This window comes from Mastacembelus armatus, chromosome 4 (assembly GCF_900324485.2).
Source record: "Mastacembelus armatus chromosome 4, fMasArm1.2, whole genome shotgun sequence".
In the NCBI taxonomy this organism is placed as follows: Eukaryota; Metazoa; Chordata; class Actinopteri; order Synbranchiformes; family Mastacembelidae; genus Mastacembelus; species Mastacembelus armatus.
In genome coordinates this window covers 9140508-9155586 of record NC_046636.1, presented here as the reverse complement: position 1 = coordinate 9155586, position 15079 = coordinate 9140508, and the positions used below count along the sequence as shown (strand labels likewise).

The following is a 15079-nucleotide window of genomic DNA, read 5'->3' as shown; positions in this document are numbered from 1 at the left end:
GCTTTGTTAATTCCTTCAGTATTTGAATTCATGCTCATTCAAGTTTTTAATAGTGACATTTTAGGAATGACATTTCGTAGTATTAGTCATTTAAAATAATTGTCCAGTATTTTTTGCCTGATATGTCTAATGCATCACATCGTGACAAATCCATGAGTTACCAATAAGACACAGTGATTTCAACGCTCACATCAGTGTGTTCATAAAGACCTTGAAAATATTTGAAAATGAAAAGCCGACACTGGCAGCAGTTTGGAGAAATGAGCGTAAATGTCAGCACAGAAAGCCTTTCCTCTCGTTAGACAGCTCGGGTGCCACCGTGCCACCAAGAACAGCGAGGCGGCCACATGACACAGCAAACACAGCACCCTCACACAATCTGTCCTACGCCAGTCAGTCCCAGTGTTCCCTTCCATCTCCACTGCCAGGAAACAAAGCAGATAGAGAGGAGGAAATCATGCCTTATACGAAAATACTGCCAGTGATGCAATGGCAAGCGTAGGCAATAACAGACTCTTCTGTGTTGATTCATCAGTGAGGAAGCTGAAATCACAATTGGACAAAATGGGGAACTACCGAAACACTAAGGACACAGAAAACCACAACTGGACAGTGCTTGAGCTAGTTTCACTTCATTTGATTTTTCCCAAATTTGTTTGAATCATATTATATACATCCTTATATATCAGTGTTAATAGCTTTCTTGCTAGACGTAACCATTATTTATTAGTTGGGATAATGTAACATTTTATGATAAAGCAGTTTTTTGAATGAATAAATTGAACCATACTATAGCACTAGGCTATTACTGTATATAATGTGAGCTTGTGGGATGTCTAAAGCAAGGGAAATGAAATGATTATGTATAAGAAAATATAATAATTGTGTAACAATGCAAATAGCACGAGGCTTCAAAATGAAGTAACCATCAACATGAGATGAAATTCACATGTATATCACTACTATTACTATTGGTGCTGAATGAAAATATTATCTTCCAATCTAAAAAGATACGTATATTAAAAGAAAGATGTCTGTTCATCTCGATGAATGTATTTAAGTCCTATAAGGCCACGTATCCAGCTAATATTGACAGTCTGAGTCATGACACCTGAACGACTCACACTCTAGTCAATATTTGCCAATGCCATTTATGAGATAAACATCTGCAAGAGCCAAAAAGCCATGAGAATTACCTAAGAGAATATTTAAAATATGCTTTGCAACACTAGTAATACTTTTGTTGGCTTTTATTTACTGTCTTACTTTCTTTACTGTCTTGTTTTATATGCATTACATGTGTACATCCCTACAACTCATACCTTGTCTTTTAAATAACTACAAAATTTGCAAGTCTGAATTAGTAACCTAAATATTTGCCTATGTATTTCAGACACAAGATGATAGGTATGATCAACAAAGTATTGGTCTAAGAGTTTGAAGAAATTCAATTACAGATATTTTAAATATGCAATTGTCTTACTTCCACAAACTGAACTAAAACAACATTTGCTCCTCCAAAGGCCAGTAAACAATAAAGCTGTATAGAGAGATCCTGGTGGGTGAGTGTCCTTTTCAACTTTGAAAATGAACAATATTAAATTAAGGTTCTTTCCAGTAAGGCAAATTTGAAGACAGCTGACTTTGAACAAAGTATTTCAACATGTGCTCTCATTTACACATCGGGGAAACCCAAACCACTCTGTTATCTCCAATGTTCCCTAACTCAGAAGACATCTGTTTGCTGTTTGTTTTCTCTTCTATGGATGTGGCTTTGAGGACTTATGACCAGAGAGATCCCTATTATCTGCTGCTGGAGTGAATACTCTGACCTTGGGTGGGTAGCAACAACTTGGCCTGGAAAAACAAGGCTATGACGCAAAGACAGCTGCAGCCAGCACAGGTGTACAGAAATGCTTATAAAGCGGAGTAGAAAAGGGTATCATAAGCTGTACATAAGCTGTGTTTATGCTTAGGTTATACTTTCACAGTATGCTGTATACACATGAAAGCCCAGGCAGAAATACTCAGTATCATAAATGTACATGCCAGAAATAACATTTTAAAGATGTCTGAAAGAAATGATCAAATTCAGTCAGTATGCTACTGCATCATACACCTTTGTTTTTGCACTTTCAGTGTGACTGCCATTCAAATAGGAAGGCTTTTCAACCTCAGGCATTTAAAATCAGCAACCTATCTGAGCATCTTTAAACCCTCCTTTAGTTTGAATACATACTATTTGGGATCTTTGTTTGAAGGCATGTACAATGGAATTGCAATGCTGGTGACACATTTCCAGCTGAAATTTTAAAATGTGATTTTTGTGGAATTTCCTATCTGAAGGGGATAGATAGCTTTTTGTTTCTGTTAATAGAAATGTCCTCAATTTATGGGAATGATGCCTCACATGGGACAAAGTGAGACAAATAAAATTATTAAGGGCTAGTCATCACCAGTGCAGAACAAAATGGCAACATCTTGATCATGTCACAGCTGTGTTGATCTATAGCTTTAAAGAAAAACTAGCAAAACATCTATCTCTCATTGTCCAACCTTTTGTGCCTGATTAAAGTTTGGGTCAGCTGATGAGTGGAAATTTCAGCCAGTCTCAAATACAGCATTTAGAAAAGAAAACATGTCTCATCATCCATTATACTGGACCTTAGCACTATTTTTTTTGTCATTAGGTATTTTTTTCACAGTTCACGAAATGTATCTTTTCCTTTTACAAATTGTGTTAAATTCAATAAGCTTTTATAAAAAAAAAAACTGACAGAAATGCATTTCTGGTAAAACCTTTTACCACCTGTGTATCTGTGGGCTGTCTATGGGGTCAGAAAGGTCAGTGCATCATCAAGGAACCACCCCAGCACCAGCCTTTTTCATTCAATGAGGCCAACGAAGGGGCACTTTTCCCCCTATATATCATATTACCTGTAACACTGTGACATTGTCTGTGGCCACCTACAAGTGTCCCACATTGGAAGGCTTCTGTAGATATTCTGGGCATTTTTTTTACACTTGACAAGGAGATTCACACATTCAAGATTGTGTGTATAATTTGTCTCCCAGCCAAACTGATATGATAAACTGTATCATCTTTATGAGGAAACCTTTACCTGATGTGTTTTGTTTGCGTTTTCTAATGCACGAGCTGCCAGAGGGCCCAGGTGTAACACATACAAACCCCACTTGAAAGGGTGTTGGATTTCTACCTGGTAGGGCCTGGCTGGCCTCTTCCAGCTACTGTTACCAGGCTAGTCTCATAACTAATTCATTTGTGCTCTTCACCCCAGAGCTCTGGGTGGCATGCTGGTTGGGTGGATGCTCAGCTAAGCAGGGGGGAAGGACAGTGTTTCTGTCTCAGCAGTCCACCACCAGAGCTCCCACAGGAGGACCTAACCTGAGCTGGGGCCGATGCAGAACGGGGAGGCTATGAGCCCACAGGACTTTAAGGCAGGAGGGGCTGAGGCCATGGAAGAGAAGAGGGCTCAGGGTCAGAAAAATGTGGAGCCCACAGCCCCTCCACTTCCTCCTCCTTCACTGCCACCTCCAGGGCCACCAGAATCAGAATACTCGAGACCTAAGCTCATCTTCCACACCCAGCTGGCTCATGGGAGTCCCACAGGCCGCATACATGGATTCACCAACGTCAAGGAGCTGTATGCTAAGATCGCAGAAGTGTTCAACATCTCACCATCAGAGGTACAAAACAAATACAATTACACTTACGTAAACATGATCAGGCCAAATAGTGATATCTCCAATGAATAAGATTTCAGAAATGTTGATTGTATTCCCTTCTTGCATTTCTGGTCTAGCAGGTCAGCTGCAAATGGGTATTAGGTTTCCATTAGAAGCTTTTTTCCATGATGCACTTTTGAAGATCATTTGGCGTCATTACTGACATTGTACTTCATTTGGGCCTTGATTAGGATCAATAGTGGAAACAAATAACCAAATAATGTTTGGTAGTCAGAAACTCCACACATACTGTGACACAAGTTCCTGGAATGAAGTACAGACAAAATAAAACAAAAATATTTTTGCTACGAAAACTATTCAAATAGTAGGTCGAACAACACATTACCATGTCTAGGTATAAACAGATACAAATATACTCAAAATTGTTTTAGCCAATTACTTTACCTAGATTAAAGGTAAAATAAGCAAGAAAAAAGGAAAGGATTACTCCAGTGGTTTAGTGTAGAAGCAGCATAAGCAGAATCCCTACTGATTCCACAGATATTCCTAAATTACAGAATCATATTACAAATATTAAAATCACACTCACTTAAAAAACACAGTTTTTTTGTTATAATGCTATAGCGTCCAAGGCCAATCCTAGATAATCCCGGATGATATCACTTGGGTTAGTCTCTCAGACTCTGACCCACATAAGAAATTAAAAAACATTAAGTGACTTGGACTGTCTGAGTAGTATTCCACATGGCGCATAAAGTGACATTTGTATGTAGAAAAAAATCTTCTCTAAACCAATTGTTAAACTAATGGGATTAAAGAGTGAGTTCTTTGCTCTATGGTGGAACAAATGTGTGGCTGCAGTCAGGTTACAGCAGCAGACGTTTACAAGGCCAGAATCCTTAAGACGTCTACTCGCTTAACCCTTGCAGCTGGGAGTAGATACAACAGCAGCATTAAAAGAAAATGTGTATGTAGAAAATAATAATTGGGGGATGACTGTAAATAGACTTTTTATGTCCAGAAAACCAATTTTTTGCCTCGCATTTTCACATTTTGCCTCCAGAACTGTGGTAATTGAAACATTAAATATCACTGAGCATATTCACTAATGGTATGACTGCAAGTTACACTTTTTCTTTTTTTTTTGTTGTTAAAAATGCTGTTGATTGTATGTGCAGTTCAAGATTATAGTACAATGATAGACTGTAAATAGCTGGGAACCTTTTAAAACGTACTATAAGCGACTGCTCTACATGGTATTTCAGTGTATTACGGTAAAACTCTCAATAAAACAATAAACATTTGACACTGAACTTATCTAATACTTATCAGTAGCATTCTGAAGGCCACCATGAAGGGAACAACTGTGAACAACTAGAGATGAGTGATAGACATAGACTGATATACATGCCATGGCATCTAACCCTGAGTCAGCCTGCTTCTTTATGCTATGCCGGTTTCCATTACTAAACTCTAAATATTAAATATAGGAAAAATTATGACACATGGTATTACAGTACATTATTAATCAATTTATTTAAACATTTCCTTTATTTTTTCTGATATTAGACAAATCATATTGTTTACAGTATTACCCAGAACAAACACCAGAATGATAAATTTACAGCCTGTAAATCGTCTTGGATTTTGTGGTCTTATTTGAAATGACACATTAATTAAATAGTTTAGTTTCAAAATCAGTTATTATTTAAATAATAGTTTAACAACCTGTATATCTACAAGACCTTGAACTACAGTCAGACCTCTCGATACAAGACTTAGTATGAGAAATATCAGGGAATGAGTTGGTGATAGTGAGAAGTGCAGCAATTTCCTTGACCTAAACAGCTGCAGCATAAAGTTACAGTACAACTTGATGCTGGAGAAGACCTTGGACTGCAATCACACTGTTCTTCCAGGAGAATTAGATACTACAAGCAATATCTAAAAAGGAACTTCACTAACAGCAGATCAGATAACCGTTCAGCCAGGTTATCATGAATTTACATTATGGATTATAAAGTTAAACTTTAGCTTTAACTTCAGATTGCAGAATATAAGTCTTGGGAGTTTTTCCACTAATAATAACTATTTAAAATAGCTAATTTTAGCTCTAAGCAACAAATAAAAATTGGAGGGACTTTTTCATGTTGTTAGACTAAGAAATGCACCGTAATAGATCAATAACACAGTAGCCTAGAATACTAAATGATATACAAGCTCAGTCCAACTAAAGCAAATGCAAAAATGCTATATGAATAATATTTTAAAATCTTGAGATTTTTCAAATTTGAAAACAACCAGGATTTTAGCACTTCGGAAAATGGTCTGCTTAACTAGTCTGTTCGCTGTAACTTCTCTGGGACACAGGGTATCATGGTTATAACAAAATGGCCACAGTTGGGGTTATGTGGGGAAGAGAGAAACTAATTGTTTGGCTATGCTGCCCTCTGCTGCTCAATCTTTATTCAGCACAGTTAAAGACATTCCGATGGGCTCAATTTGCTTCTTAATAAAACAAGAGGAGAAAATAAAATAATGCTGCAAAACTACAAGAGAATCAATTAGTCACTCTCTAATATTCTTTTTATAATCAGCTTTATGACATGGAAAGTAAATAGGAGAAAACAAAAACAAAACAAAACCTTCCCAAAAAGCAATGGAAGGTTTAAGGAAGAGATAAGGACAATAGCATAATTGTTTCTGTTTACAGATGCATGTGTCAATAGTGAATGTAATTTTAGAGAATAAGAAAATCAATTTTTGCATCATATGCAAAGTGGATATCTGTTAATGGGTATCTCCAGTAGGTATTAGCTGGAAACAATTCAAGTTAAACACAGTGGTAAAACACAGCCTTGGTTCCTGTGCCCATTTCCTTCCATTAGTTTCCTGAATGTTATTCAGATTAGAATCACTTTTTCTTCTGAAGCACACTTGCACAAAGAACAAAGTAGGTCATATAAAAGATATGTATTGAAACAATGGTCAGTACTAGTGTGTGTCACAATAGTGTTTTTCAAGAAATACTCTTTATACAGTATTACTAACAAGCAAAATTGGGTCTTAAACTTGTTTACAGACTATGGATACTATACTATGAACACTGCAAATGTAAAGTAAAACAGTCATACATCCAAATAATGAACATATAACCAAAACAAAATATTATAAATATATATTTTTTATCATATAACTGTTGATGTATGCTGCTGCTCATTCTGTTTGGCTTTTGGATTCATGATTGCATTATTCTGCAAATAAGACAAAATAAAATTGTGCTTTTGTGTCTTTCTTTTTAATCAATGTCCTTTCTCCAGATCTTGTTCTGCACTCTCAACTCTCATAAAGTGGACATGCAGAAGCTACTCGGGGGACAGATTGGACTGGAAGATTTCATTTTTGCTCATGTTAGAGGAGAGACCAAGGAGGTGGAGGTGACAAAGACAGAAGATGCACTGGGCCTCACTATTACAGACAATGGAGCTGGATATGCTTTCATTAAGGTGAATGGGTCTTTGAGCATAATAGGCTAAAGAACAGTAAAATTAGGTGTTGTATTAGAGCTATTCTTTACCTTTGCATATTCAGTTAATCAGTCTAAAATGTCAGTCTACAGCTATGTGATTAAAAAATGTAAATGTTCTCTGTGAAGATGAAGTGAAGATGAGCGAGGGGAAAACAATACTAAGGGCAACAAATAACAGACAGTGAAGTAACTTGACACATGAGCCAAGAGCCTTGGAAGAGTCCAGAGATTAAATCCAAAGAGATCGGATGGGTAGTGAGGAAAAAATTCAAGGGGGCCAAGATGAGCAGGAATAGCAGATATGACTGGTCAGCAAACAATGAACTGACACACAGCTGGGTGGACAACAAACCAGCAGTTACAGTGAAAGACTCATACAAAACACTAGTCAGGTGACCAAAAACAAGGAAGTGACGGGGAAAACACCGTAGGGAAATTTAACAAAACAAGAGTCCCAAAAAGGAAATGCGGACTGGTCATGACAATTGCATATTTAAAGTAAATAAAACAAACAATTTTGGTCTTCAGTTGATAAGACTAGCACAGAAATCTCTAAATTCAAAAACATATAGAGATAGTTTAGTTTTAGCCCATCTGTCTTTTTCTTAGAATGGATATTTACTAATTGTGTATTGACACATATTTAAAATCTTAATCTAATCTAATCTAATTTAATAATTTCTTTTCAGAGGATAAAAGAAGGCAGCACCATAGACAGGCTGAAGACTGTATGCATTGGTGACCACATCGAGGCCATCAATGACCAGAGCATCGTAGGATGTCGACATTATGAAGTGGCCAAGATGCTAAAGGAGCAACCGAGAGGCGTACCATTCACCCTCCGCCTGGTTGGGCCCAAGAGAGCCTTTGGTGAGTGTAAAAAGTTTCATGGTGTCAGGAATTCACAGACCATATGAGAAAGAGAAAGAGTAAAAAAATAAACACAAATTTCGACTCAAGTCAAAAATCCATTCCCTTGAGAACTGGATTCTGACAACCAGCAAGTGAAAACACTTAGACAATAATGCCATTTTTCCTGTCACTGTTATTCTAAGCTCCCAGCACATATAAGAAGCAGAAATGTGTGTTTATTGTGATTCATAACACCAATGTTATTATATCAATATCATTAAACCCCAAAGCTGCTCCCATTGTATGTGTTTTATGTTAGGACTGTTGTAGCACCAATAGCAAATCCCTACTAATCTGTAAGCCCCAAACCACCAGAGCTGACCCCATGGTTGAGGGATATGAGTAGTCCCTAGTGCTTTTCCATGTGTCATCAGCCAAACAGGATAAGGAGACTAACTGAGGATACACTGACTACTTGCCAGTGAGTATGGGAAAGTTATTAAACTTGGGGGCTACAAATAACTGACCTGTATTTTGGCAGTGGTTTTTCAGCTATTAACCAGAAAGATTTTCTGTCACAGTTGATGAAAAGTGGCTCTACACAAGACATTTAGTGCTAGTGAAACACAGAAACATAATAAATCTTTTCATTTGTAAGTAGATTCTTGTGTAGAGATTGATTTGGTGATATATTACTAATAGTTTTTGTTAAACAAAATGTATAAATATGCACTGTATTTAAAAAAAAACTCTTGAATTTCAGAGACTGAAATAACTTTTATTAATGATTACTTAAAAAATATGCCAACAAGGTGACACGTTTGACTAGAATTAATGTACTGAAACTTTAAATAAAATTCATAATGTTTTTACCCAAAGGGATGTTAGTGCTAACTTATAAATTAATTTTGCAAAATGTTTATTGTAAATTATTAAATATCTGGCTAAAATTGATTAAGGGACATAGTTATCTTGTACTGTACAATGAGATGAGCTGATGAGATTTATTTAAACATTTAAAATAAAAATTAGGTGAGATTAAGTCCATTGCACTTTTTCACCATGAATCAATTCGTCCTTTTCTAGATAGTTTATTTGTCAGAATTCCAATATGTTGCTAATTAATTCTATTCGATTTAAAGGGGAATCAAAGAAGAAAACCCTCTTTTCAGAGTGGATTCTGTAGAATGGGCGGGAGGCAATGACATTGCTTATCAGACAGGAAACCAAATCCATGTTCAAAGGGACCACTTCCTATTTGCGATTAGGATCTTTTATCACACTGTTACCACACCTATTAATCCAGCCATTCTCTACACTACACACAAGTCCAGTTTAGGGTCACAGTGCGGTCTGGAGCCAGTCCCAGATGACACTGGGTGATAAGCAGGGTACATCCTGGAAAGACGACCAGTCTATCACAGGACCTTCACATTCACAATCACACCCAGGGGCAAATTACTGTCACCTATTAACCTAACTCCAAACTGCATGTCTTTGGACTGCGGGATCAAACCGGAGTACCCTGAGAAAACCCACACAGGTAAAGCGAGAACAGGCAAACGCCACATAGAAATGCCCCAGGATCGAACAGAATATGAACCAAAAACCTTCTTGCTGTGAAGAGGCGGTGCTAACCACCACACTGCTGTGCCAACTGCAATTATCAGTCAGTTCAATTGATAAAGACCTTAGGCACTGTAATGGAAAAATTATTTTCATTCTGTTCTGCTCCTTTCTTGCAAGAAATGCATTCTGTGTGTCTGCACTCTCTATTGCCACAACAGGCACTCAGTGGTTTTGTCTACAGTTAATGAAGTTTAGGGTCTGATCGATATAAGTGATGATCTTCTTCTTTTCCTTTCGGCACAGCGAATCATCCGCCTCCATTCAACCCTATCCTCTCTATCCTCCTCACCCACACCAAGGGCACAGATACCTGCCTATTAACCTGCTAAATGCAATTTTGATGAGTGTACACAAGTAAATGTAATTTCTTAAATGTAATTTCTTTCCGAAACTTATACAATGAATGACTGCCAGGGATTAGATTCCATATGTGAAATAATTTATCACCCCATTTTTAACATTGAAAGTGAAAGAGATGGAATTTCCTTATTTCCCAAAAAGTCTCAAATAGCCAGAATCCAGCATGGACCACAGAATGACAGCAATTCATGTTTGGAGTTCAACATAGGTTAAGATATCAAACCAAAAGAATTAACCATAAAAGGCTCAGAAGAAATTGTTTACACTTTGGTAAACAATCTGGCTAATGAGGAGAAACACCCACACCATGCACACAGAACAGTGAAGAGTGTAATTTTTGAAAACAGTACGGTAACCTTGAAATAAAAAGTTGATATATTGTATAACAGTTTTGAGGGCTCACTAGTATTTTAAATTAAAACTATCAAAGTGTTCAGTGTTGTATATTAGAATGATTTCCAACTGAACTTTGACTCTTGCAACTACTGTACATCACAATTATAAAGACCACAGGTCCACAGATGGGTCATACAAAGTTCAGTTCCAATTAGCAGAATATTTTATATTTACGAGACATCTGGCCATCACTCTGTGTCTGTTTTTTAGACCATATAAGGTATTTTGGAATGGATAAACCGGATACAGTTGTTTCCTGAGTCTCTGACTTAAATATTGGTGTGACATGCTGCGGCTGATGCTGAACTCTGACCTTTCTCAGGAAAGGGTTTAAAGGGCTGAATCGCAATAAACACATATGCATTTTTTTAAAATCTGATCCCCCCCCCCCGTCAGGGATATGTCTAAGAACCATGAATGTTGTCTGTACAAGTTGAGATATTTCACTGGATTAGTAATACGGCAGCACTAGATGAAAAGTCAGGGGATCACCAAACACATTTATCTTCTGGTGAACCTAAATCAAATTTTTTTGCAATTCACCCAATAGTTTATATATTTTGTACTGGACCAAGAGCCTAAGAGATAAACATTCCCATCCTCAAAACTATGGCTATGGCTAAAAATGATATTTAGTAAAATTTTCCTGTAGATGCCAGCAACTGATTCATAGCCATTCCTTGTAACTACAAAAAAAACTTTAATTGACAACAGATGGATCAGAAATTCATAAGTCACATTTACTCTAATACAGAACTCTTCCTTACTGGAAACATCAAGGATAATGGTAATAAAATCATTTGAACATTACTGTCTCCAGTTTTATTTCTGTGGCTGTGATATATTACCACTCAACTACACACCGGCCTTTCTTTTATATAGGCAACATATCTCTTAAACACACTCATCCATTAAAACATCCAATTCACCAAGCATCACTTAATAAAACTATATTTCATGTTTAAAAACTAGCAGCAGTAGCATTCTTTTCTTGGGTAAACTGAATATGAATAACAGCTGGTGCCATTAACAATAATCTTTTGTGAGTACACATCAGGACAAAGGAATGTGAACTATGCCATTTTGCTTTAGTCTTTTCTGAATACACATTACTCAGGTATAATGTACAGTGCGGAAGAGTTTAAGTTTTTGACAACACATCAGTTTCTTCTTTCAACAGAAAGAAACTGGTTAACAGTGGCCATGTTGTAGAAAGAGAGAATGCACCCCAGGACAGTGCTTTGTAAAATAGATCATGCTGCTACTAATAAATAAATATTAATCCCACAGATTGTCTCTTTAACTTTGTTTAATGGTTGTTGCTATTTTTGTGTTTGTTGTGTGTTTAGATATGATTGGAATGAGGAGCAAAGCGCCAAAGTCCAATGAGGGCAAGATGGTGAATGGGAGGGAGACGCTGCGTCTTCGCTCCAAGGGTGCTGCTACAGTTCAGGAAGTGGTGAGTTTCACATGCTCTGCTGGACAGTGACGGCTTTTACTCCTCGATGTGTTAAGAGAACAACATGCATGCACATTCGCACAGTTTTGGCTTCCATTTTAGTGTTGAGAAACAAGATGACTTTCACAAGAGCCATTTACGCAAAAGCCACTAAAAGAATGCTGCCCCATGTGTGACAGTAAACACATGACCTGAGCTAAACGGAAGAATATTCAACCCAGTATCACACACACACACACACACACACACAGTCACATAATATCTGTTAATCCTTAACAAACAATGTCTCTTAACTTTGCTGGAAGTGACCTCCCTTCCTACACTTCAGCTCAGGATGTTTCACATTACACTGATCTGTGATTTGAACTCCCAGACCTCTTCACTTCAAGAAAGACTGGAAGCTGAAAAGGTTCACTGGCTTTCAAGTGGCAAAGTTACAAACACTTGCCAAGCAAAATTATCACCTACAAGCAAAACCGATGGACTCCAAAGGTTTCATCATCTACAAACCTAGAGATATTTATGGAATATAATGACAGATGAGAAACAGCCAAGTGTATAGTCGGCCCCTAGACGTTTTGGCATGGGAAGATACACTCTCACAGAATGCCTCTCACCATATTTAGAGTTTGAACGCCAGTGAATTTCAAATAATCTCCCCTCTGCTCTGCCGGCAGGATGAGTTTGAAGAACAGGCCACCAAGAAAGTGGATGACCTGCTGGAGAGCTATATGGGCATCAGAGATCTGGAGCTGGGTAGGATCATGTACATGACACTTGCTTCCCTAAAATGAGTGTATGTTTGGATGTAAGAATCTAACTCAGGAATCTATTATTTGTGACTTGGTTGCCTGTGGTGTCTCAATATTTCCCTGGCAAGCTGAGATAGAGTAGCTGCTTTAGCCCCTGAGATGAATTAAAGGAAAGGTTAGCCTGCCTTCAGAGAGCTGTTGTTTGTTTCTTATTAATATTTGTGCTGTGCTATTTTCCCTATACAGACTGCCAGTCTATCACAGGGTTGACAAACAGGGCTGGTAAACAAACAGTCACATTCACACCTAAATACAATTTAAAGTCAGCAGTTAACCTGACCCTAAACTGCATGTCTTTGAACGGTTTGACAAAGCTGGACTACCAGAGAAAAGCCATGTAGGGACAGAGAGAACATCTCCATCAGCATTACAAAATTTCATTTCATTTCTGTCCTTTCTCAGACTTTTCAGGTCATTAACCTGATTTCCAAAATGACATTTGGCAATTCTGACCAAACACAGAATAGGCCAATGTTTAGCACTGTTCACTTTGTGGTTTAAAAAAAAATATTGCATATTTATATTTATATATGAAGTAAAATTATGATGAGTAAGATGTTAAACTTGATTTATTGTCATAGTTTTTTTTAAACAGACAAGCTATTATTGTTGACAAATGTCTGCTGGTTACCCAGTTGTGTAAAATTCTGGTTTATATAATGGGGGATTCAAGCTACCTTTTTGCCAAGAGATCTTCAGACACATAGAAATCTGGCTTATGTCCAAACTCTTTGAGGACCTGTTTTTGGGGGACACCAACATAACTGAGATCAGATTTAAATAGTCCAATAGTACATTAAGCTTGGGAATACATTTCTTTGAGCCGACTTACACGTTTCTTGGGGCAGAGGGGGGGTGGCACCATTATTGCAAGGGTGCCAGCAGGATGAGCAGTATTCTGAACATTCTGTAGTGGTGCCTATGAAGCCACTGGATGTGCATGATTAGGTTGGAGTTGGGGAGTGGTCTGGTTATGGGGCCCTGAAGATTTATGATGGCATGGCCTACTAACCCCCTCTCTGGAAGCACATGATAAGGCAAGAATGCAGTTAAGGAGAATCTGTTCAAGACTGTTGAAGACTCTTCAGCCATTTTTTGGGCACATTTCATTGAATATATTTGTAACAGTATGCGAGTCAAAACAACATTAAAATAAAGAACATAGGAGACAGGTTTTTTTTTCAGTTTTGAATGAATTTCCTGTACATGGATATGACGCATGTACACATTTCAGTGTATTTTATGTTTTTAAAAGCCCTAATATAAATGATGCCAGATAAAATACTACTGGAAGATGACATGGTATATATATGCAGTAATCCGCATCATTGTTTCAGTATCCCACTGAATATGATTGGCTGTTAAAAAATTTGACCTACTTTAACAATAGTTCATAAATAGTTTTGACATCACTGAAGTTCTCTCCCATAGCCAACACACTTGTTTTCACTGGCTTTAGTTAAAACCAAAAGAGGCAAAGGGGGACATTTCTTGAGAAAACTCAGGGCATCTTGTGTAAAAGCTAGTATCTGGATTACAAATAAGACCTTAAAAGGTGATCTCTGAATAACTGGGAACTAATTTCAATTTTTTGTCTCTTGTTGGCTTGTAAATCCAATGATTGATTGGCCAATTCTGCAAGGTAAGAGAGAGAACAGATTAAAACATGGAAATATACACTTATGTATCCTTTTTCTCTGCAGCAACCACCATTGTAGAAGCAGGCAAAGATAAGAAGAACCCTGATGACTTCGCAGAGGCTTTGGACTCGGTTTTGGGAGATTTTGCTTTCCCTGATGTGTTTATGTTTGATGTATGGGAAGCTATGAGAGATGTAAAGGATGGCAGAATGTAGACAATTAGTATAAAGACAACAGAAGAGAGAGTCCTGTTTTGTGGTCCAACTGGAAAAATTGTTAAAAACTTTTATTGTTACCTTCCCAAATACTGCATTCATTTTAAAATCATTTAATCTAAAAGGATGACCCTAGCTGCAATTACCCAACCATTTCCCTGACAATAATCCATCCAAAAACAGAACATCCCTCCTACTGTTTTTCTGAATTTGTAGACAAATCTATAATAAACACAAGATACAAAAAAATGCAGTGTAGATTTTGAATACCATTTGTACTGAACGCTAAAGATAAAAGTTTACAAAGTTTTTCAGGGCTCCCTTTCCATACATATAGAACATGTGGACGGGACACAATGTGCTGGGAACATTGGGTGCAAAATAGTGTGCAGCCATCTGATCTATGAATCAGGAACTCAGATAAGCTACAATAAACCTTTTTTTCTTTGTTCAAAACCCACTGGGCAAAACAGGAAAGG

General features: G+C 37.3%; 1 protein-coding gene across 1 annotated transcript; it reads left to right on the top strand.

Moving 5' to 3' along the window:
* The first annotated feature begins 1719 nt into the window (after positions 1–1719).
* Positions 1720–14827, top strand: gipc3 (GIPC PDZ domain containing family, member 3). The gene is made up of 7 exons (XM_026323289.2): positions 1720–1837; positions 3300–3708; positions 7029–7214; positions 7927–8107; positions 11824–11933; positions 12611–12689; positions 14449–14827. Exons 2-7 carry the CDS (start codon positions 3421–3423, stop codon positions 14598–14600), a joined length of 996 nt encoding a protein of 331 aa, XP_026179074.1. The 5' UTR covers positions 1720–1837; positions 3300–3420; the 3' UTR covers positions 14601–14827.
* The last annotated feature ends 252 nt before the right edge of the window (positions 14828–15079 follow it).